The sequence below is a fragment of the Chelmon rostratus genome, chromosome 19 (genome assembly GCF_017976325.1).
Source record: "Chelmon rostratus isolate fCheRos1 chromosome 19, fCheRos1.pri, whole genome shotgun sequence".
Taxonomy (NCBI): domain Eukaryota; kingdom Metazoa; phylum Chordata; class Actinopteri; order Chaetodontiformes; family Chaetodontidae; genus Chelmon; species Chelmon rostratus.
Genome location: NC_055676.1, coordinates 2,330,050 through 2,352,072, shown reverse-complemented (window position 1 = coordinate 2,352,072; position 22,023 = coordinate 2,330,050). Strand labels below are relative to the sequence as shown.

General features: G+C 42.3%; 1 protein-coding gene across 1 annotated transcript in view; it reads left to right on the top strand.

The window, feature by feature from the left end:
- Positions 1-11,910, top strand: part of LOC121623094 (pre-B-cell leukemia transcription factor 3-like) — a 37,989-nt gene extending 26,079 nt beyond the window's left edge. The window contains exons 7-10 of the mRNA XM_041960240.1: positions 973-1,123; positions 1,935-2,012; positions 2,546-2,599; positions 11,799-11,910. Of these exons, the coding sequence (XP_041816174.1) occupies positions 973-1,123; positions 1,935-2,012; positions 2,546-2,589 (273 nt within the window). The 3' untranslated portion in view covers positions 2,590-2,599; positions 11,799-11,910. The remainder of the gene's footprint in view (positions 1-972; positions 1,124-1,934; positions 2,013-2,545; positions 2,600-11,798) is intronic.
- The last annotated feature ends 10,113 nt before the right edge of the window (positions 11,911-22,023 follow it).

Sequence of the window (22,023 nt, the reverse complement as noted above, 5' to 3'; positions counted from 1 at the left end):
CTGTGTTTCTTAACCCACTTGGCAGCTGTGACTCAGGAGGTAGAGCAATCGCCACTTATCAGGAGGTCACTGGTTGTCCAAGTATCCTTGGGCAAAATACTGAACCAGTATTTGTGTGTTTGTGAATGGTTACTGCTCTTAATTAACAGGTGGCATCTAGTTACAAGTGTGTGAATGCTGACCTGTGTAGTGAAAGTGCTTTGAGTGGTCATTAACACAAGAAAAATGCAATTTAAATACAGTCCTTTCATCATTTATGTAACCCGTCTTTGCCAGAGTATGTTTACGAACAGTTATAAGACAGGGGTTGAACTTGAATTGACTGTGTGAACTTAAACCTCTCGAACTAGTCCGTTAGCTTTCCAGCTGCAGTAGTTCGCCAGCCAACGCCATTAGTACATCTCGTCAGCACTGTTTGTCACTGCAGGTGCTTCACAGGATGCACAGATTCACTTCACTGTGCCATTTTCTGAAAACTGAAATTCAGTATTATATGCTGTTATTGCACACTGTCACAATCTCTTTGCTGATTGGCCATTAACCTGTCAATTTCCGAAGACGAGGGGGATGTTTTGGTAAAGGTAATGGAGGCAATTTCATTCTTGAGAGAACTGTTTGGTAAATGTCACTGCGTATACACAAAGCCCCCACCACCACCACCACCACCCACACACGCACACACACTCTTAAACCTGCAGTGGCCAGTGACCTTTAAGCTGTCATATGTTGTTATTGTCTCTCCTTGTTTGCTCTTTACAAGCCGTGTATGTTTGACCTGGACTTCTCCTACTCCTCAGCACTGCCCCTCTTATAACCACACCACACTGCACTCTAACCGAGGAGTACTCTGTCAACATACTATTTTGTGTATGGTTGACAAAGTAAACAATGAGACAAAGCTGGACTTGAGAAATGACAGATGTGAGAAAACAACTTTTTTTCCCCTTCTTCTCTTTGTTTCTTCTACACCAGGTTTCTAACTGGTTTGGTAACAAGAGGATCCGGTATAAGAAGAACATTGGCAAGTTCCAGGAGGAGGCCAATCTTTACGCAGCAAAGACAGCTGTGACAGCCACCCAGGCAGCAGCTGCTGCTGACAACTCTCCTACAACAGCCACCTCCGGTAGGAGTTAAAAATATTACTTAAGAAAATAATAAAAGACAAAAGATTCAGCATTATATCAACCTGATCTACCAAAAATACAAAGACAGTGGCTGTCTCTGCTCATGGTTTTGCATGTTATGTATCAATTTGAAATTTTTGTAGGAGGACATACTTATTTTGATTGGAATAAAAACAGTCAGATGTGAAAATGTCCATTCATTCTAATTGTTAATTTCTTTGTCCTTATATTTTCAAGTGGCATTATTTCAGACTAGTTATTTGTTTTCCTTTTTGTTTAATTTATTTTTTCAGAGAGATCTGAAAATAGATTTTGTCATGTTTTTTATTGCCCTTACTGTCATGTTGTCATGTTAATATGTTTTGTCATTCAAAATATATTGTCACGATTTCACTGACAAAATTCAAACTCTGCATAGCATGTGAAAAGTGAATACAGTGATGCCAGCATATGGAAAGGCTGGACATCTTATCCACACTATCTAAACCAGGGGGGGTGCAAACAGTATTGAAGGTGCAAATAAGAACAGTGCAATAACATTACATAGCTATGGTAGATAAAAATAAAATATATATATAAATACAGTATATATATCTTCTAGTGCAATCACAGAGTACTGTGTTGTCAAAACAGATCGATCCATTGGTCACAGATACAAAACTAAAACCCAAGCTGTACTACGCTGTGGTTTTCCTTTGACTAGTGATGGAAGGTTTAACTTATACTCGGGAAATGATGCTCACTAATGTGGCATCACTGTGTTGAGTACAGGCGTTTGAAACTGGTATAATTTCTCTTCTCTTTTCCCAGGCTTCCAAATGAAAGATGAGGATTTCCAGCTGGATGCCGATGACAGCAAAAACTCCCTGTTAACCAGCATGTTCACTGGTACTGTCCCTTTAGAAAGAGAACATAATGTATGTCCGCTCATGTAACACCAATCCCTGTGTAATCTGTAAAAATCAGACCAAATCAATCGCCATTGGCAGCAAACATTATATGTGGACTTCTATACAATCTTCTATACAATCTATAATATCTTCATATTAGTACATTATTCAGTTGTTTTGTACAGAAATAACATTTTACACATATTTACATGTTTGCAAATGTCCCACAAGGAGACAGCTGAGTCGTACAAACAGGAAGGCTCTCCACTTTCTGCTTTGGTCTTCACTTCCTGCTTTCTCTCGCGTTTGACACCCCTTAATTTGCGCATACCCAAAAGGGCACAGTGCCATGTAGTGGCTGCATGTGAAGATCATGTTTTCCACCACAGCACAGGGATATCCAGGATGTTTAAATATCTTTGCATTTATCTTTCAAGATGCCTTTATTCACTGTTGCCATTTCTACACTCGTACTTCATCTTGATTTCACTTTTGTCCTGCCTGTCTCCATTTCCTCTGTTCTTTCTCTAGTTGGATACCATACACCATGCTACCAGTCAGACAGGATTCAGTGATTACTTCAACGTAAGTACAAGTAACCATCGCAACACATTTCTGTGCTGGAAGTAGTTGGAAAAAGCAAAAAAAAAAAAAAAAAAACAGTGCATCAAGCTATGATGCTGTGGCTACCCCTCTAGTGTTATTTCTTGAGGCACCCCTCTACCATAATGTTTTGACGTGCTGTCAAAGTCAGGTGGAGTAGTACAAAGAGCGAGGAGGAGGATATGCATGTGGAGGAGGTTAGGGTGGTTGGATGCCAAACACAGGAATATCACCAATGAGACCAGGGTTTGTTTTCCGTGTGAAATCAAAAGTGAACTGACTTCTTTTTAACTTGTGTACAGAAGTTATTTACCTCACACATCCGCAACACTAACCATGTGTTTACTATTATTCTCAGCAGGCTTCATTTTGAAAGCATAACCAAGCGTTCTGTTCAGTTTTGCTAACTTTACCACAGAGCCTTACACATGCAAAACTGATGCTAGAGGGGAATGTAGAGTGCCATAGTTTGAAGCTTAGGGCCGCTGATCAAGCTGCCATATTTGATGAGTTGGGAGTGATAACATGTTGAAGAAAAAATTAAATAGTTTATAGAGTAGTGACGTATGTGTGACGTATTGTAGTTACTGTGGTAATGCAAACCATAGGGTACACATACAAACAAACTCAATCACTATTCTCAGTAAATTATTATACAGTAAAATAATAGCAGAGTATTGATGCTACTATAATAAAAAAAGAGATGACTAAATCAGCAAGACACCCTACTCTCCACTCTGACGAGAACTGCTCCTTCAGCCTCATTTCGTATCACCCAATAACTAAGTTGACATGTCAGCAGACATAATACAGCATTAAGAAAATAATTAAGCCATGTGATCTGATGCACACAGACAGCATGGTGTCATTTTGGTTTTACTGAGTGCTCTGTCTTGCCTTGGGCAGTAGAGACAATATGCCAACCTCTAGCAGTTTCAAGTTCGTTGTTCGGCTTTCTTTTCCTGCCATTTGCAATCACAACTTCTCATTTGAGCCACACCTTGGACAAAGCAAGGCTGACCAAGGAATGAAACATGGGGTACATCCCATTTCTCTTAATTGCATCCACGTTTCCCTCACTTGCGTCGTAGTCCCTTCCACTTGGGATGCATGGAGAGACGCAAGGAGAGAAGAAATCAGGAAATACGTTTTAGGAGAATTGAGACGTCCTTTCCTCTGAAGCGTCACGTGAAGTGACGTCTGTTTCTGATGACGCGACACAGCTGGATCTGCTGCGTTTACCGTTATATTCACACCCCCACCACCCCCCGCCCTCGATATATTTATATTTTATACGTATATTTACATTATTTAAAAGTCTCCAGCACTAGCAAATAAATATGAAACACTTTTATTAACGCACATGAGAATTAATGAGTTCATTCTTGGCTGGACGCCTCTTCAGGTGAACAGGTGGTCACTTTCTGACCTGAACTTTATCAGCCTCGCTGTGTCTTCTGTCCCGTTCAATGAGACACATTTCAGACCTGTCAGTGAAGACAAACCTACGAGCCATGAAACACATTATTTCACTCAGATAACACGCAGAACGAGTGACGAGAGGCCGATGTGTTAGTGTTAGAACAGGTTGTAGATAAAAGACTGCTGAGTGGAGACAAAACTGGAGACAGATTTTTAATGTCTGACGCTGAACGCAGAAATCAGCTGCTGCGGGACTTTTATCCATCAGTTGAAATAACAGCGGTAAACCAAACTCTGTCTCCAGCTACGTCTCTCTCAGGTCTGGGATATCCCGTCACTTCTCCACATTTGACATGATTTCTCTGATCTATCTGTAAAGAAATAAGTTTTCCTGCCTGCCGGCCTGCTCACAGTGGGAGGCGGTTGCTACGCAACGTACGTGTTTACGTTCAGAGCCGCTGCGCAGTGAGAGCGGTGACAGACGAGAGTAGGCTCATTTTAAATCAATAAAATATGTTTTAATCACTATTTTGTGTCACTTTATATTGAATGCTTTAGTAGTGAGCAGAGTTCAAAGCGGGATAATAGTGAGCAGGTTCCTATGGTCCCTGCTCACTACATCATCTCTTACGTGATTGAAACATGACGGATCCTCATGTTCTTGTATTATCGCTCTTTGGAGAACGTTACGTTAAGTTAGGCTCATCTGAATTACAGCCATTCACTGCAGGATATTTACACTAGCGCACTTTCTCCTCCACCTCGTTCAAACGTGCCAGCTGTGGGGGCGGAGTCTTCATACTCTTCAGTTGACAGGGTGGATCTCATTTCTCAAAATTGTCGTTTCCTCGCTCCTCGATCCTCGCTCGAACCGGAAGTACTTCTGGTCCGCCATATTGCCGGCCGTCCCAAAGCGAAAATTGCGGCTCTGAGGAGCGAGGAGCGAGGAGGGCTCTCGGAGGAGCTATGAGCGAGGATACATCAGTGCATCCTACCCGGAAGTCTGTCAACTGAATGGTATGAAGACTCCGCCCCCACAGCTGGCACGTTTGAACGAGGTGGAGAAAGTGCGCTGGTGTAAATATCCTGCAGTGAATGGCTGCAATTCAGATGAGCCTAACTTAAAGTTACGTTCTCCAAAGAGCGATAATACAAGAACATGAGGATCCGTCATGTTTCAATCACGTAAGAGATGATGTATAGTGAGCAGGGACCATAGGAACCTGCTCACTATTATCCCGCTTTGAACTCTGCTCACGACTAAAGCATTCAATATAAAGTGACGCAAAACACTGATTAAAGCATATTTATTGATTTAAAATGAGTCTACTCTCGTCTGTCACCGCTCTCACTGCGCAGCGGCTCTGAAAGCAAAACACTTACGTTGCGTAACAACCGCCTCTCAATGTGCGCAGGACGGCAGGCGGGGAAACTTATTTCTTTACAGATATTCAGAGAAATCATGTCAAATGTGGAGAAGAGACGGAATATCCCAGACCTGAGAGAGACGGAGCTGGAGACAGAGTTTGGTTTACCGCTGTTATTTCTACTGATGGATAAAAGTCCCGCAGCAGCTGATTTCTGTTCAGCGTCAGACATTAAAACATCTGTCTCCAGTTTTGTCTCCACTAAGCAGTCTTTAATCTACAACCTGTTCTAACACTAACACATCGGCCTGTCGTCACTTTTTCTGCGTGTTATCTGAGTGAAATAATGTGTTTCATGGCTCGTAGGTTTCTCTTCACTAACAGGTCTGAAATGTGTCTCATTGAACAGGACAGAAGACACAGCAAGGCTGATAAAGTTCAGGTCAGAAAATGAACACCTGTTCACCTGAAGAGGCGTCCAGCCAAGAATGAACTCATTAATTCTCATGTGTGTTAATAAAAGTGTTTCATATTTACTTGCTAGTGCTGGAGACTTTTTAACAATGTAAATATAAGTATGAAATGTAAATATATCGAGGGCGGGGGGCGGTGGGGGTGTGAATATAACGGTAACTGCAGCAGCTCCAGCTGTGTCGCGTCATCAGAAACAGACGTCGCTTCACGTGACGCTTCAGAGGAAAGGACGTCTCAATTCTCATAAAACATGTTTCCTCGTTTCTTCTCTCCTTGCGTGGTTTCCTTGCGTCCTCTCATGCATCCCTGGTGGGAGGGACTAAGACGCAAGGAAAAGACGCAAGTGAGGGAAACGAGGATGCAATTTTGAGAAATGGGATGTACCCACAGACTTCCGGGTAGGATGCACTGATGTATCCTCGCTCATAGCTCATCCGAGGCTCCTCATCGCTCCTCCATCCTCGCTCCTCAGAGCCGCAATTTGCGCTTTGGGACGGCCGGCAAGATGGCGGACCAGAAGTACTTCCGGTTCGAGCGAGGATCGAGGAAATGACAATTTTGAGAAATGAGATCCACGTGTCTTCCCCCCTGTCCTTTCTGTTTTATTTATTACCTGAGTCTGAACGATCTTTTATTTTGAAAAATGACCGGATTCTCACGGTTACAGCTCGGTCACTTGAGCACTCAAATTGAACCCACAAGCTACCAAAATGAGTAAAAAGACGTCTTTGGAAAGTTTCTTTGCGAAGGACCCAGTGAAGAGACAGAAGACAAGCCTACGACTTCAAAGAAAAACAAAGCTTTTACCAGACAACACCAGGAGTCCTGCTGAAATATGGATTTGTCGTGACAGGTGATTCCCACACACCGAGCCCACTCTGCATCATATCCGGCAACCAATTGTGTTGTGTGGTTTTAACTACCTAATGCAGAGCCCTCTTGTACTGGGCCATGCACGTCCCATTCCAGTTTGCAATGTCCATCCAGTCAGGATGCTTTCAATTGCTCCTCTCTAAAAGTTAACAAGAACTTGGCACAGGAATTTTGCCATCCTTGAACCCCATCCTGTTTTGTCCATTAAAGTTAATCAGTTCTGTGTCCCCAGTCCAAAATGACTGCCCCATAGAGCCACAAAATACGTATCACATATGTATTATGTTGTGTTAGATCTTTTTATCAACCCAAGTTCTTGTGAACATTTCAAGGTTGGAACTTCTATTTGCTATTTTTGGCCCGTAGGCCTCATTGACCTGAGCTCATACAATTCATTTTTTGAGTAAAAAAAAGCATAAAGTATGGATTATTTTGACTGTACCGAATACTCAGAAGAAACAGACTGTGCTATTTATCACAGACCACTTTGTGTCAAAGTTTAACAAGGCACAAATCTACACATGTGTTAACCTTTCCTGATGTTATCCTGACCGTGGTCAGGAGATCAGGGGAAATCGTCTTTTTCCTCCGTGCAGAAATTTCCAGGGCCGAAGTAATACTTCTACCTCGGGGTTAACTTCCCTCCCGTTAGACTGGGAAACAAGGAGCAGCTTCAATAAACTGTGTTCGTACTATTTATTTTCAGGAACGACAACACCGGCTCCGGTCGCACGCCCTCTCTGTCACAGACCCACACCCTCCGCTCACTCTCTCTCTCTCACTCACCACCCGCGCCCCGCCTACACCCGCTCACATAGCAGCTTATTGGCTATTTTACAACACTACCCCCACTCTGGATAGCAATTACATCTAATTCTAATCCAGTACAGTAACATAACATTTTCTTACTTCATAAACATCGCTTTTCATTAAATAAAAATATCTACAAATGTTGCAAAACAATTCCTGGCAAATTCCACAATAGGGGCAAAGAGATGGCAGGCACATATAACTGAACAGGGCATTGCGGTTACTTTACATTAAGGTATTCAAGTGCATGAGTGTTAGCTTAAAGCAAAAATGTACAGTCCTCACACTACCTTGGCGACCGGAGCACAGAACATTTAAACTTAATATAAAATGAACAATGAAGATTGTGAACAGTAGTTTTCTCAGTTTTTTTTTTTTTTTTTTTAAGTCCCTTTTCTTTTCTTCTTATAATTTTTCTAATCTAGGGGTCGGGGTGGACTACCCGGGTCCCCAAGCCGTGCAGGGTTTATTCTGCCCTGGGAAACCACAGCTTCCTATCTAGTCTACCCATTCTCCAAACCTGACTGGAGATCTTCGTCGGCGCCCCGGCCTTTGAGAGCGCTGATCAGACAGCGGCGCCGTTGGTTCACCCCCACTATTCTCAGAGTCGTCCTCTGCTGGGCCGGTAGAGGGGAGTGAACCGGCTATTGCAGAACTGTCTCCAGTTGTATCCAGGGTTGACTCCTGGTCTGCCCCGGAGAATAGGCTGGCGAGGTCCGGTACCACACAGTCTGTGGCCAAGGCTGGAGGGGGCACCTCCGTTGGTGTCCATGCCTGGGCCTGCTCCAGGACCCAGCCGTTATCCAATGGGTCACGACTCCGATAGGGCTTTAACTGGTTGTGATGAACCACCTTCACTTTGGTCTTTGGACTTTTCTGAATGCGGTACACCAGGTCATCAAGCTGCCCCAAGACAAAGAACGGTCCCTCATAAGATGGAAGAAACTTTTTGACCTTGTTCTTGACTCTCCGTGTACCCTTGACGAGGTACCACACGGCATCCCCAACGCAGTATTGGGTGCGGCAGCAGTTTTTGTCATATTGTCTCTTTGCACGTTCCACGGACTCTCCAAGCACATCCCTTGCAATCTGGTGTGCCACCTCCAGACGTTCTCGGAGGTGCTGGACATACTCGGGAGCAGTAGGAGTGTCTCCTGAGTTGGGAGGGAGGCCGGTAACCAAGTCTACCGGCTCGCACACCTCCCGGCCAAACATCATGAAATTAGGGGTAAGTCCGGTTGCACTGTGCCTGGTGGCTCTGTAGGCCATGACTGCGTAAGGAATCATAAGGTCCCAATCCCAGTGGCAACGCTCCGCAGTCGTGGCCAGAATCTTTTGCAGAGTGGAGTTGAAGCGTTCCACCTGGCCATCCGACTGTGGTCGGAATGGGGTGGTACGTGTCTTCTCTACACCAAGCAGAGTGCACATCTTCTGGAACACTTCCGATTCAAAATTTCTGCCTTGGTCACTGTGAATGGTATGTGGGGCACCAAAACGGCACACCCACTCGGAGGCAAGTACTTCAGCCACTGTTTCAGCTTTTTCATTGGGCAGAGGAAAAGCCTCCACCCATTTTGTGAAATAGTCTTGGATCACGAGCACATAGCAGTTTCGGCGCTCAGTCTGGTTCAGCGGTCCCATAATGTCCAAAGCTACCCGCTCCATCGGGGCTCCAACTCTGACAGTTCCCATTGGAGCCTGGGGTGTTTTGCGGGGCCTCGCTTTGGATGCACAGCGGGTGCAGGTCTGACACCAGAGGCTAACATCTTCCCGCATCCGATACCAGTAGTATCGTGTCTGGAGCCTTGACACCATGCGTTCTGTTCCAAAGTGCCCGCCCACAGGCCCTTCATGCATCTGTCCCATGACGTGTGTACGGAAAACTCGTGGTAATATCACTTGAGGGTAAAACTGGGCACCATCCAGGCAGTAAAACCGCCTGAACAGAATGCCATCTCGGACGAAGAGGCGCTTCCACTGGCTCCAGTAGGCCTTTGTGGCTGGTCCATGTGGTGAGATAGTGGTCCATGGAGGCCGCTCTCCACCAACTTCTAGCCAGGCTTTGATGGGTGAAATGTCTGGGTCGGCCTCCTGCGCCTGTTGTAACTCTAGGGCGGACCAACCACAGAATGGTGGGGGGTCGTGAGATGGGGTGTCTACCCCCACTGAACTTGCTCTTATCATGGTCAAAGGCCCGTCCACCCCCACTGAAGTTGGCAGTACCAGGTTTTGGAGGGGAACCATGTCGCACTGCACAGCCTGATGGCAGACATTCCCTGGATAAGGAGTTGGCACTGGCAGTTGACACGGGCACGACTGCCTACATGGCTGTCGGGAAAGGCTGTCTGCATTAGCGTGTAGTCGGCCTGGACGATGGACGATATTGAAGTTATACTCGCCGAGTCTCTCCAGCCACCTGGCCAGTTGACCCTCAGGCTCTCTCATCTTTGTCAGCCAACGGAGACTGCTGTGGTTAGTACGGACGGTAAATGACCGTCCCAGGAGGTATTGGCGAAAGTGTGACGTGAATTCAACCACTGCTAGCAACTCTCGACGGGTGGTGCAATAATTCTGTTCAGTCTTGGACAGTCGGCGACTCCCATAGGCCAGCACACGTTCTCGGCCAAGTTGCACTTGAGAAAGTACAGCACCAATGCCGACATCACTCGCGTCAGTGTCCAGTACCATGTCCCCTTGGTCCAATGGATAGCCCAAGATAGGCGCAGTGGTTAGCAGGCGTTTGAGTTGGTCAAATGCTCGTTGACATTCCACGGTCCACTGGAACCGAGCATACTTCTTGGTCAATGCATGAAGGGGTCCAGCCACTGTGGCGAAATCCTTGACAAATCTTCGGTAGTACGACGCCAACCCAATGAATTGACAAACCTCTTGAACCGAAGTGGGCGTAGGCCAGTCCTGTACCTGTTGTATCTTCGAGGGGTCCGAAGCCACCCCTTCTTCGGAGACAACATGTCCCAGGTAAGCTACCTGCCGCCGGAAGAGGCAGCATTTCGCTGGCTTCAGCTTCAAGTTGGCTTGTAGTAGCCTGTCGAAAACTTGACTGAGGCGGTGCAACATCTCAGGCGCGTCACGGCCTAGAACTATTATATCATCTAAATAGACAAGGCACGTCTCCCACTGCATGCCAGCTAATACCCGGTCCATTAAACGTTGAAATGTCGCCGGGGCGTTACATAACCCGAACGGCATGACATTCCATTCAAACAGTCCCTTCGTGGTCGCCAGTGTTAACCTTTCCTGATGTTATCCTGACCGTGGTCAGGAGATCAGGGGAAATCGTCTTTTTCCTCCGTGCAAAAATTTCCAGGGCCGAAGTAATACTTCTACCTCGGGGTTAACTTCCCTCCCGTTAGACTGGGAAACAAGGAGCAGCTTCAATAAACTGTGTTCGTACTATTTATTTTCAGGAACGACAACACCGGCTCCGGTCGCACGCCCTCTCTGTCACAGACCCACACCCTCCGCTCACTCTCTCTCTCTCACTCACCACCCGCGCCCCGCCTACACCCGCTCACATAGCAGCTTATTGGCTATTTTACAACACATAGAAACTTAAACATATTCCAAAATAACATCTGGACACATTAAAGAACAACAGTGGTTACTGTCACTCAATAGTGGTTACATTTTGTTTGTTCAGATATGGGCTGGTTGTCGCTGCCAAAAATACTAACCTTAATTAGTATCAAAAATGGAGTTTGCTTTCATGAATATCTTAAGCATAACTGTTCATTTCCAGTAATCCAATAGTATGACCTTGCCTCATGTCCAAACTGTAAAAATAAAACATAAACTCACTGATGTGATTACTTGAAAGGGTTCCACTAAACAGCGTTTTTGATATGAACATCCAATGACTGTTTAATGTGAAAAAGTATGGGTCATAATAATAATAACAAGCCTAAAGAGAACACTGCAGTTCTCCTCAGCTCTACAAAGCATTTTAGTCTCATTTAGTTCAGTGTTTTGGTTTTCCAGGGCACAAACTCATTAACCTGGTTTCCAGTTGCAGTCAGCACTCTGATCAAGTCACTGTACACAACTTGCAAAGCACCAAACAGCAGACAGACAAAGCCAGAGACTAGCTGATGATCATAGTGGAGCTTATTGCAGCTAAACAGCAAGATGTTTTTTGACAGAGTTGGTGGAGACCAAAACAGAGCTAATACTCTGAACATGAGAAGTTAATAACATGTGTTTTATTTCTCCGCCAGGTTAATGGGGACTGACATGATGCTCCAAGACTTCAGTGGCTTCCCCTAACGAGGGGCCAGCCAGTATGCATTCTGATACCTCAAACTGACCTCTCCAACCTCAGCACAGTGTTTTTATGGACCATGACCTTTAACTGTAACTCAACCAAACTCAACCAACTAAATGCCCAGCTGAACCAGTCAACAAGCTCAACTATGATGGCTTTAACAGTTGGTCAATTCATGACCAGTGTTCTCTGCATGGATCAAAGGACATTGATGAAACTCAACTGAGTGAGTACACAAACTAAAAACACTGTTTTTTAAAGGTCAAGGACTGAAGAGAGAAGTGAGCTTCGATCCAAGGGAAGGTGTGTAAAAGCTTACTTTTCTCACCTCTTCTGCATTTTGTTTGATGCGTTGAGTTGCACCACTCACAGTGTGTACTGAGGTGGCACACCAAGATGGGATGCATAATTCTGGTTTAGAAGGAGCTTTTATTGCATTTGTGGTTGATTTCTTTGTGAAATGGTTAATTTTGAAGAATTAGAAGATAGCAGATTCTCCAAATTCATTTCACAAAAAATATTATTGCACCCTGAAAAACACTAAAAACACTAAAAGATGCCTAAAATGTCTGTCAAAGCAAAAGCTACAATGGTGCAGAAGTGAACAACAAACAAAATCATATTATTTTCCTGCTTGCAACATCCCCATCAGGCCTCTTCATTACTTGTACACTACCTCCTCTAAACTCTTCTACACACACTCTCACTATTTACATTTTTTTTTAAACTGATGATATTTTTTTATTCCATTTCTATATTTTTCTTCCTGTCAACAAATCCCATGTGCAGACCCAAACCAGCAACGAATGTATCTACTAAGTAATGTGTGTGTATCTAAAGCCTGACATATTTTATTTCTCTGTGCCATAGAGCTCCATTGTTGTCCAGATACTATTTTAAAAAAGCAGAGCAACAAAAAATTTTGAGTTTGGGAAAACTCAAAGAATGGATAAATAACCTTTAGCATTTCTAACCCAGAGATTTCACCAGGCGCATCTCTGTGACGTTGTGTCGGCAACACGTTTTTGTTCCGTCCTCCACGCAGCTGCAAACCTCACCTAGCCTGTCTGCAGAACAGAGTGGAGATTCGCCTCTGGGACGCTTCTGAAATGGAGACAGAACGCACCTGGTGGAATTGCACACATTGGCAGCGATCAGCACCGTCGGATGCATCATGGACAGAACACAGGTGGAATGCGGCCAGTAGAATTTAGGGATAACTGAATGATACGAATCTAATTCTAATTAAAATCTAATGTCCTTGGTAATTTGAAATGTGTGTTCTCTGCTCTGCCCTGGTCAGTCATGCAGCCTCTTCCCTGCAATGACTAAGCTGATTTGAAAGAAATGAGTTATAACCTGTGAAGACTCCAGTGTTCTGCCTGTCTCCTGACACAAATGCTGCATTTAAGTTTGTTCTCATGTCATACATCATTGGAAACTTTGGAAAGGTTATTGTGATTCAGTTGTTGCGAACCATTTCAAGACGCAATCACAGCACAGTGGCAACAACAAACAACTGATTAGAAATTTGAGACAAGCCTTGTATGAAGCCTGACAAAAACAGTCTGCTTACATTGGCAAAAGTCCAGACGATCCAATCTAGTAAAATGTTCAGTCCAAAACACTGTTAGAAGCTGTTTTATCATCTCAAGTTAGCTGGCGATGTGCTAATCTTCTATGTCATTTCCATTATAATTTCAGTTAGCATGTACACCAGGCAATATGTTGGTCTCAAAATGGCTGTTGCACTCAAACCTTTCAACTGACATGTCACATGACCAATTAGGACCTTCCATGTCATGTTCACAGCTGACAGTGGCCAGTGTTTTCCTCGTCCTCTTCTTTTGTGTAAAGATGAAGCCATTTGGCAGATGACTTGGTACTTTGTATAGCCAGTGAAACTCCAAAAACTGGGGATATGCTGCTTCAGTGGGCAATTTACATTAAAAACTTCAGAGTGCTACATTTCAAAAGAGACCAAAACCATGCATGTAGTCTACATAGTTCAATAACAGCTTTACATTTACTTTGGGTATGCCTTGGATTAAAGTAATAATTTTACAGGAATTTTTGAAACTCTCTCTCTCTCTCTCTGCCTCTGTCTCTCTCTGTCTCTCTCTGTCTCTCTCTCTCTTTCTCTCCCTCTCCTAGTAAGGCCGCCCATAGACCTGACAGGTTTTTTATGACTGATGTGCAGTCTGATCTGACCATGCAATAAGCTTACTTGAACCTTAACATCTTAACACACACACACACACACACACACACACACACACACTGTGTAGTGCACTTTGAGCAAATGCCACATACACTATCCAGCAGCCAAAAAATATTTATTGCTGTACCAAATGTGGATTCATCTGCCACAGAAAATAGCCCCCAACAGGCCATTTAGGACATTATCATGCCTTTTTTTTTTAATAAAAAACAAACCAATATATTTTTGAGGTGATTTTTAAAGATTTACATCTTTTTTTAGGAGCAAATACATTGTTGGTTTGTAACTTTTTACATGTATTTTTTGACCATGCTCAAAGTATTGAATAACGACAGCATTGCATGAAATCCCCACTGTATGTATGACAGTCTCACATACCTGTTTGGTAAAAAAGGTTGCATTACTGCAATCTGACAAAAAGCCTACTGGTGATGTTAAACTAAGACATGGGCCTATAGGTAAATTCAGCCACTTCAGCAAACTTAAATAGAAGCTCTAGTTTATGAAAACTTGAGTCTTATTTTTTAATTTTGTCAGTACAGTCGTACTAATACTACTAGTACTAATAACATTGTACACACCAAGTTAGTTGCTGTGAATGCAGCAACATCAAATGTTCCCAGATCTCAGCAATTCATAATAATATGAATTAGTTACATCTAACTAATGAACCAGAATTATTCTTTAAGATAATACAAGATAGGCATGCCTTTAGATCCAGGGTTGTGATTATTGAACTTCATCCAGGCTTTCACCTGTGTGGAAGTGGCTGTTTTAATTGTGAAGCCATGTTTTGTTTCTATGGTTTAATATTATTAGTTTATCAAACTGTTGTTAATACTGAGAAACATTTTGAATGCTGTTTCTTCTTTTCTTTTCCTTTTTTTTAGTTTTTGTACCTCTGTCATACATATATGAACTAAACCCCATGGCTTCACTTACTGCACCTGTATATGCACACTCTGTTTGAGTGAAGCTGCCTTTTTTTTTTATTTGATTCGGTTTCTATTGTACATCATTTTCAGGCAAATATTTGTGGCCGTATTTGTCTTCTTTTTTATTCTATGATATGGAGAACTTTATAACCAGAGTCCTCTGTGTTAGTCAGTATGTATTTTCAAACCTAAAATAAACTTTTGCTTAAATGCTTCCTTCCTTTATTACGCCTCAAAAAGGGTAAAACATTACTCAAAATATTATTGAAGTCCTTGCATTTCACCAAAGATGTACAAATTAGTGGAAGCTACCATTAAATACAAAATTCAAACACCACAACAAGTACTTCTAAGTGCTATTAAGAAAAGTCTTCACAGCAATGTTGAGTTGTTTGAAAAGAGAAAGACTGTTCAAAGGCTTGTGTGGGAACATTGTTTGACCCCTCATCTTTCCCAGTCTTTGGTTGCTCCTGTCCCAACTTGTTAAAAACGTGTTGCTGCATCAAATTCAGAATCAGCAGATATTTACAAAAATCAATGAAGCTGGAGTCACGTGGGGCTGCTGACCGAGATGGCCACCTGAAGCAGACCTCCTGACGAATTACCCATTTTCCCTACTAAGGCTATACGCGACATGGCCCAGGTGAGCAGCATCTTACAGGATTTGCAGGCAGACAGTTTCAGCAGTGAAAGCTACTCAGGCTAAAATGGGAACGGATGTCTCTATGCTTCATGATAGACTGGAACAAGCTGATGCATGCATCATGGATCTGGAAAGAGATAATGAACGGCTGGATAAGGCAGCCAGGGAACAAACTCGTCTATATGAGGAACTTAAGAGAAATGTGCAAGGCATGGAAAACTGTGACAGACGAGTGAATCCACGCTTGGTGGGGGTTAAAGAGAAGGCGGAGAACGGTAAACCGAGGGAGCTGGTGAGGGCTATCGTTTTAGAGGTACTTGGCATTGACTCGTCAGAGATGGAACTTCAGATTGTACATCACACCTTGGGCCCTTTTGTTATGCGCACAACTATTTGGAGAAGAGGAGGGTTCTGGCGGCCGCAAGACAACACTCTCACGGTGGAGGGGGGATTGATAAATAACATGTGGGGTACTGGCTAAAAATATCAGAGTAATCACTTGGAATGTAAACGGATTGTCAAACTCCATCAAAAGAAGGGAATGTCTCAGTTATCTTAATTCTCAAAAGACAAAGTACATTTGACAGATAAAGAAATAGCTAAAGTTAAATGTATGTGGGTAGGCCATGTATTTCACAGCTGTTTTAATAGCCAGAAACAAGGGTTTGTAATATTGGTACACAAGAGGCTAAATTTTGAAACATTAAATCAGCACAAGGATGAAGAAGGGAGGCTAATTTCCGCTGAAGCTAAGATCAATGGGAGTAGGGTTAACCTATGTAACATACAGTATATGCACCTATCATTGAAGATGTAAATTTTTAATAAAATCGATAGTATTTTGGGAGCCTTGGGTGAGGGGAAAATATTATTAGGAGGGGACTTCAATCAGGTTCAAGATGGTGTTTTAGATAAATCTACTTATATCAAACATGTTCCCAGAGATAGACACGCAATCCATCAGTTAGTTGAGGACCTAGGGTTGGTGGATATATGGAGGCTTACTAACCCCAGAGAAAAGCAATTTACTTTTTATTCCCACAAACACAAATCAGCTTGGAGAATTGATAATTTCTTAATTTCTAATAGTTTGAGTGGTTCTTGTGCCAGTTGCAAGATTGGAGCCATTGCACTCACTGACCATGCATCTGTATTACTGGATATGATAATTGGGGAAGAGCCAGTTAAGAGTAGTAGATGGAGGCTCAATGCATCTTTATTCCAAAACCCAGAATTAACAGATATGCTGAAGGAAAATATTAAATCCTTTTTCCAGATTAATACTGGATCCACCGATAAATTTAGCTCTGTTTGGGATGCGTCTAAAGCTTTATTTGTGGCAAAATTATTGCATACTCAAGCAGGAAGAAAAAGAGAAAAATTGGCATATCTTGAATCTCTGTCAAAAGATAAAGAAACACAATTATCCATCAACTATACAGGATCATTATTAAAATAAGTCTGCAAATTAAAACTAGATTTGAATGCAATTTTACTGTAGACTGTAAAATTCTTACAAAAATCTTGTCAATGAGATTGGAAGAATTTTTACCCTTGCTTATACGCTCTGATCAGGTTGGTTTCGTTAAAGTGAGGTCCTCTTCAGACAACCTAAGGAGGCTTTTTCATTTGATTAGGCAAACCCATGGGAAATGTGTGCCTGTGGCTTTCTCCCTCAATGCAGAGAAAGCATTTGATCGAGTCAAGTGGAGCTTTTTATTGTGTGTTCTGGAAAAATTTGGATTTGGGAACGATTTTGTGAGATGGATCAGGATAATTTATGCTAAACCAGATGCAGCTGTGGTCACAAATGGTCTGATTTCCCCCTTTTTTAGACTGTTTAGGGGCACAAAACAGGGGGACCCTATGTCCCCAATCATGTTCATATTGATGATTGAGCCATTAGCAGCAGCAATAAGGAAAGAGGCTCGTATTAAAGGGGTAGTAGCAGGTGGGAGAGAACACAAACTTTTCCTTTATACCGACGATATCCTTTACTTGATGTCAGACCCGGTGTCCTTTACCCAGGCTCTTCTTGATAAAGTTGACTTGTTTTCTCAAATATCTGATTATGAGGTTAACTGGCATAAATCTGAGGCCATGGCTGTCTCTAAAGCATGTCATCGTCAGTGCAGGCACTTTCAAGTGGCTCTCGTCTGGTATGAAGTGTTTAGGTGTAAAATTATGTGCTAACCTATCAGACATAATGCAGGTTAATATGACTTCTCTCCTGTCTAAAATCAGGAGTAGCCTGGACAAGTGGAAAAAGTTGAATTTGACTCTGTGGGGAAAGATAAACACGGTAAAAATGAATATTGCACCACAATTCAATTATTTATCAATGATACTCCCACTTTCAATACCTAGAGAATATTTTATTCAGTACAATCAAATGGTAAAAGATTATCTGTGGAATGGCAAAAAAAAAAACCAATGATAAAATTGCAGAAGCTGTATATAACAAGAAGGGATGGTGGGCTTGCGCTGCCAAATGTAGAGTTGTACAACATGGCCTTTGAGACAAGTAAACTAAATCACTTTAAAGGGTGCTGATTTAGGATGGGTGGCTATTGAACAAGAAAACACTGCTCCATTTAGTCCACTTCACGTTCTATCACAAAGAATTCCATTTAGTGACCAGGAGCGTAACCCAATTATTCAGCATTCTAAAGAGGTCTGGACTAAATTTCACAAACTCTGAAGGATTTCACCTTATAAACAATTATATTCTTCACTTTGGAATAATCCGGCAATAAAAGTGGGAGGAAAAGTTATTTGTTGGCGTTCCAATCTCAAGGGGCAATAAGAGTTTAGCAGATCTTGTTGATGATGAAATGTTTAAATCATACCAAGACCTGAAAGCACAATTTAACTTGGTAAGTAAAGAATTTTGGAAATATCTGCAATTAAGAAGTGGTCTGAGTGAAGTAACTAAGCAACTTTGGGGGGCAGCCGTGGCCTAGACGTTGGAGAAGCGGCTTGTGATCGGAAGGTCCACCCACTGGACTGGCAGAAAATTTGGGTGTGGTGGAGTATTCCCTCCCCCTCCATTAGTCGGCCCCCCAATATGCTCCCCGGGCGCTTGATTGCAGCCCACTGCTCCTGTGTGTGGTTCACTGCATATGTGTGTGTTTCTTCAGACAGAGATGGGTGAAATGCAGAGAATAATTTCCCAGTCTTGGGATCAATAAAATTAAAAAAATAAATTAATTAAAACTACCTGAACAGGACAATGTGGTACAGCTATATTTTAAACTGCCTCATAAGTGTCAATCAGCCTCTTTGTTTTATAAAATGGCATCCAGGACCATGTATGACAATAGTGAGAGTCTGAGACTTGTTTGGCAGAGAGATTTGAATGTGGACATAGATAAGGACTCGTGGCTTAAAATAATTTCCTCTACAAGAGAGGCACGAGGGAAAGCTTACTCATTTTATTTTACTCCTGTACAACTTTTCAAAATGGGTATTCTCCAGAATAGTCTATCTTGGAAATGTAACAGTCAGGAAGGCACGTTTATTCATGCCATGTGGGCTTGCCCAGTCGTCCAACCATTTTGGAGGAAAATAATTCAAACACTACAAGAATGGTTGGGTACACATGTGCCTGTCTCTGCTCAATTGTGCCTATTGGGGGACAGTTCCTGTTTACCTAATGTTTCTAAAAGTGCAATTGCTTTGGTCCTAACAGGCTTTATTTTAGCTGCGAGAGTAATTCTTTGTAAATGGAAGAATCCTGATGGCCCTGTTTATAAGGACTGGGTTAAGTCCGTGATGGATGTGACTTCCTATGAGCTATTGGTAGCTAAGTTACAGAATCGAAGGGAAACTTACTTACAAGTCTGGGACATGTTTTTGTCTTATTTAAGGGGTCAGACACATTAGCAGAGGCGGGGCTTCCATGGTGGCACGGGGGGCACCCGCCCCCCCTGCAGTCTGATTGGCCACCCCGTGTGCCCCCCCAACAGCCATTGACTCATCATAATGTCAATCATTGTTTTGTGTAAAGTTACCGACGCTGCATGATAAGACGGAAGCAAAGCTGAAATCTTGTTTGATTAGACTATGTTAAAAACTCATGAAGGCTTTTATTTTGGAAAAAGAAGGAAGTGGCTCCTCGGGTCCGCACATGAACTCCTGTAACTTCACCAGTCACGGACTTTTTTTTCGACGTGATGCTCAAAGGTGCACCGGGCTAAGGTAAGAACAGAACACTACAGGTTCTTAAAAACAATGTTTTGCCAACTTCTGTTCCACTTGGGCCTAATTTGGTTGAATTTGCATGGGAAATTGTTCACTGTGTTTTACTTTAGTTAGCTATCCACTGTTTCAGTAGCGTTAGCATCCTTCGTAAGTTGAGCGTTTTGCTACATGAATTAATAGTCAACAACAGAGTATCATGTTGCCACTGTGATGTGACGGTACAAATAACATGTTGCCTTTCGTTGTGTTTGTGGACACGTTTTTCAATGTAGACTATAGTATGAAACGGAGGCAGGGAGATATCTCCAGCTTCTTCACTAAGAAGAAAATTAGGGAGAGTGACCAGGAGGAGTGTGAGACTCAGGGTGAATGCAGCCAAGCTAACATTGACCAAAGTTCCCAGGGCCAGAACAGCGCTCATGGACTTCCAGGTGAAAATGCAGGAATTAGGGAAATGCTTTAAAATGTGTAATGTGTGGGGCTCTCTGTACAATTACAGTTATTTAGTGAATTAAGGAATTTAAATAGGCTACCTCCTTTTAATCATGGTACTAAACCAGCACGCACTTAAAATTGTGTAGTTGTTAAACAGTTCATATATTCATGCTATATATTATTTAAAAAATAATCATGTACACTTTATAATGTATGTTCAATTAAAAAATGAGTTAATTAAGTGCTGACTTTGTCAATCAATACTTTCAGATGCACAAAGGGAGAGGACTGACAATGGTGATGAGTCTGACCGTACTGAGTCAGATGACAGCTGCAGCTACAGCAGTTGCAGCAGCTCCAGCAGCAAGGGGAAGCCCCCAGTTCATCCGCCCTTTGCTACACCTAAAGGTCTACAAGGTAGAATATTTATTAAAAATTACGTTAACCTATCACCAGCAACATCTGAATAACTCTTTTGTATTAATTTCTGCTGAAATGCAGTCGTCCCTTTATCTATTTTAAAGACAATCAAAATGTTACTTTCAAGTTGTTGTTGCTTAATGATCCAACTCAACTTTTATAAAGTTTAATAAAATCCTCATTTAAAAAATCCAGAATCTTTGCATATATTTATATATATATATAACATTTGCCATAGGAACAATAACAAAAGCATATTTCTGTCTTTAATTGTCAGTGTTGATCATGAGTATTAATTTCCACAGACTTATTTTGGATTTATTTTTAATATTTTCAGACATTTCTCAGACCAGAGCTGCAGGTCCTGCGCAACCTGTCCTGAAGACCTTCCCTCTCACCCAGCACGGACAGGGTAGGACCAGAGCGTTCAGGGCCTCGTGTTTGTAAGGTTGTTCAGCAGCAAACACGGCAATCGCAAAATACAGTTATTTTGAATTGTCAGCACCTTCAAATGAGTGATACATTGAGTGGTACGTACTCTGATTGTGATACAGAACACATAAGTGTTTAAAATACACAGTGTAAAGAGCCGAGCACTAGTGATTTTGAATATTTTTGTTGTTGTCCATTTCACTGTGAGAATTTGAGTGTCAGTGGGGAAGAGTAACTACAACATGGAGCAACCTGTTCTTTGCTGAGCCTTTTTTCCTCTGGTTGAAAATTGCATATAATTAATAAAATGAGTATATCTGGAACCACAAGGTCTGTTTGAATAATTTGGGTGTCATAGGGAACACTTTGAGGATTTGTTGAGATGGGTAATTATTAGTATATGTGTTACTGGTGAATAGTAAATGAAGATGACACACAAAAAAAATTAAATAAATGTAATCCCCCCCCCCCCCCCCCAAGATGTGGCCAAGAAAAGCAAGATGAAAACATAAGCAATGTAATATTGAAGTTAGCAGCCTTCATTTTTGTTACTTTTGGGCGCCCCCCCCAGATTTATTGTTGTCACCCCCTGTGCCCCCCGCCCCTGCACATTAGAGCCCAAAATTTACTTTATTTATTTATTTTTGTTTCAACATGGTGGAATTTTGCTGTAGTGTTTTAGTCTGTTTTGTGGTTTTTGTCATTTTGAAAACTTCAATAAAAATTTAAATTCTAAAAAAAAATCTATGAAGCTTATGAGCTCAAACATTAAATATATTGTCTTTGTGCTGTTTTCAATTGAGTATTCGTCAAAAATGGTTAGCAAGTTATCACATTCTGTTTTATGTATGTTTTGCACTGTGTCCAGACTTTTTTGGTATCAGCGTGA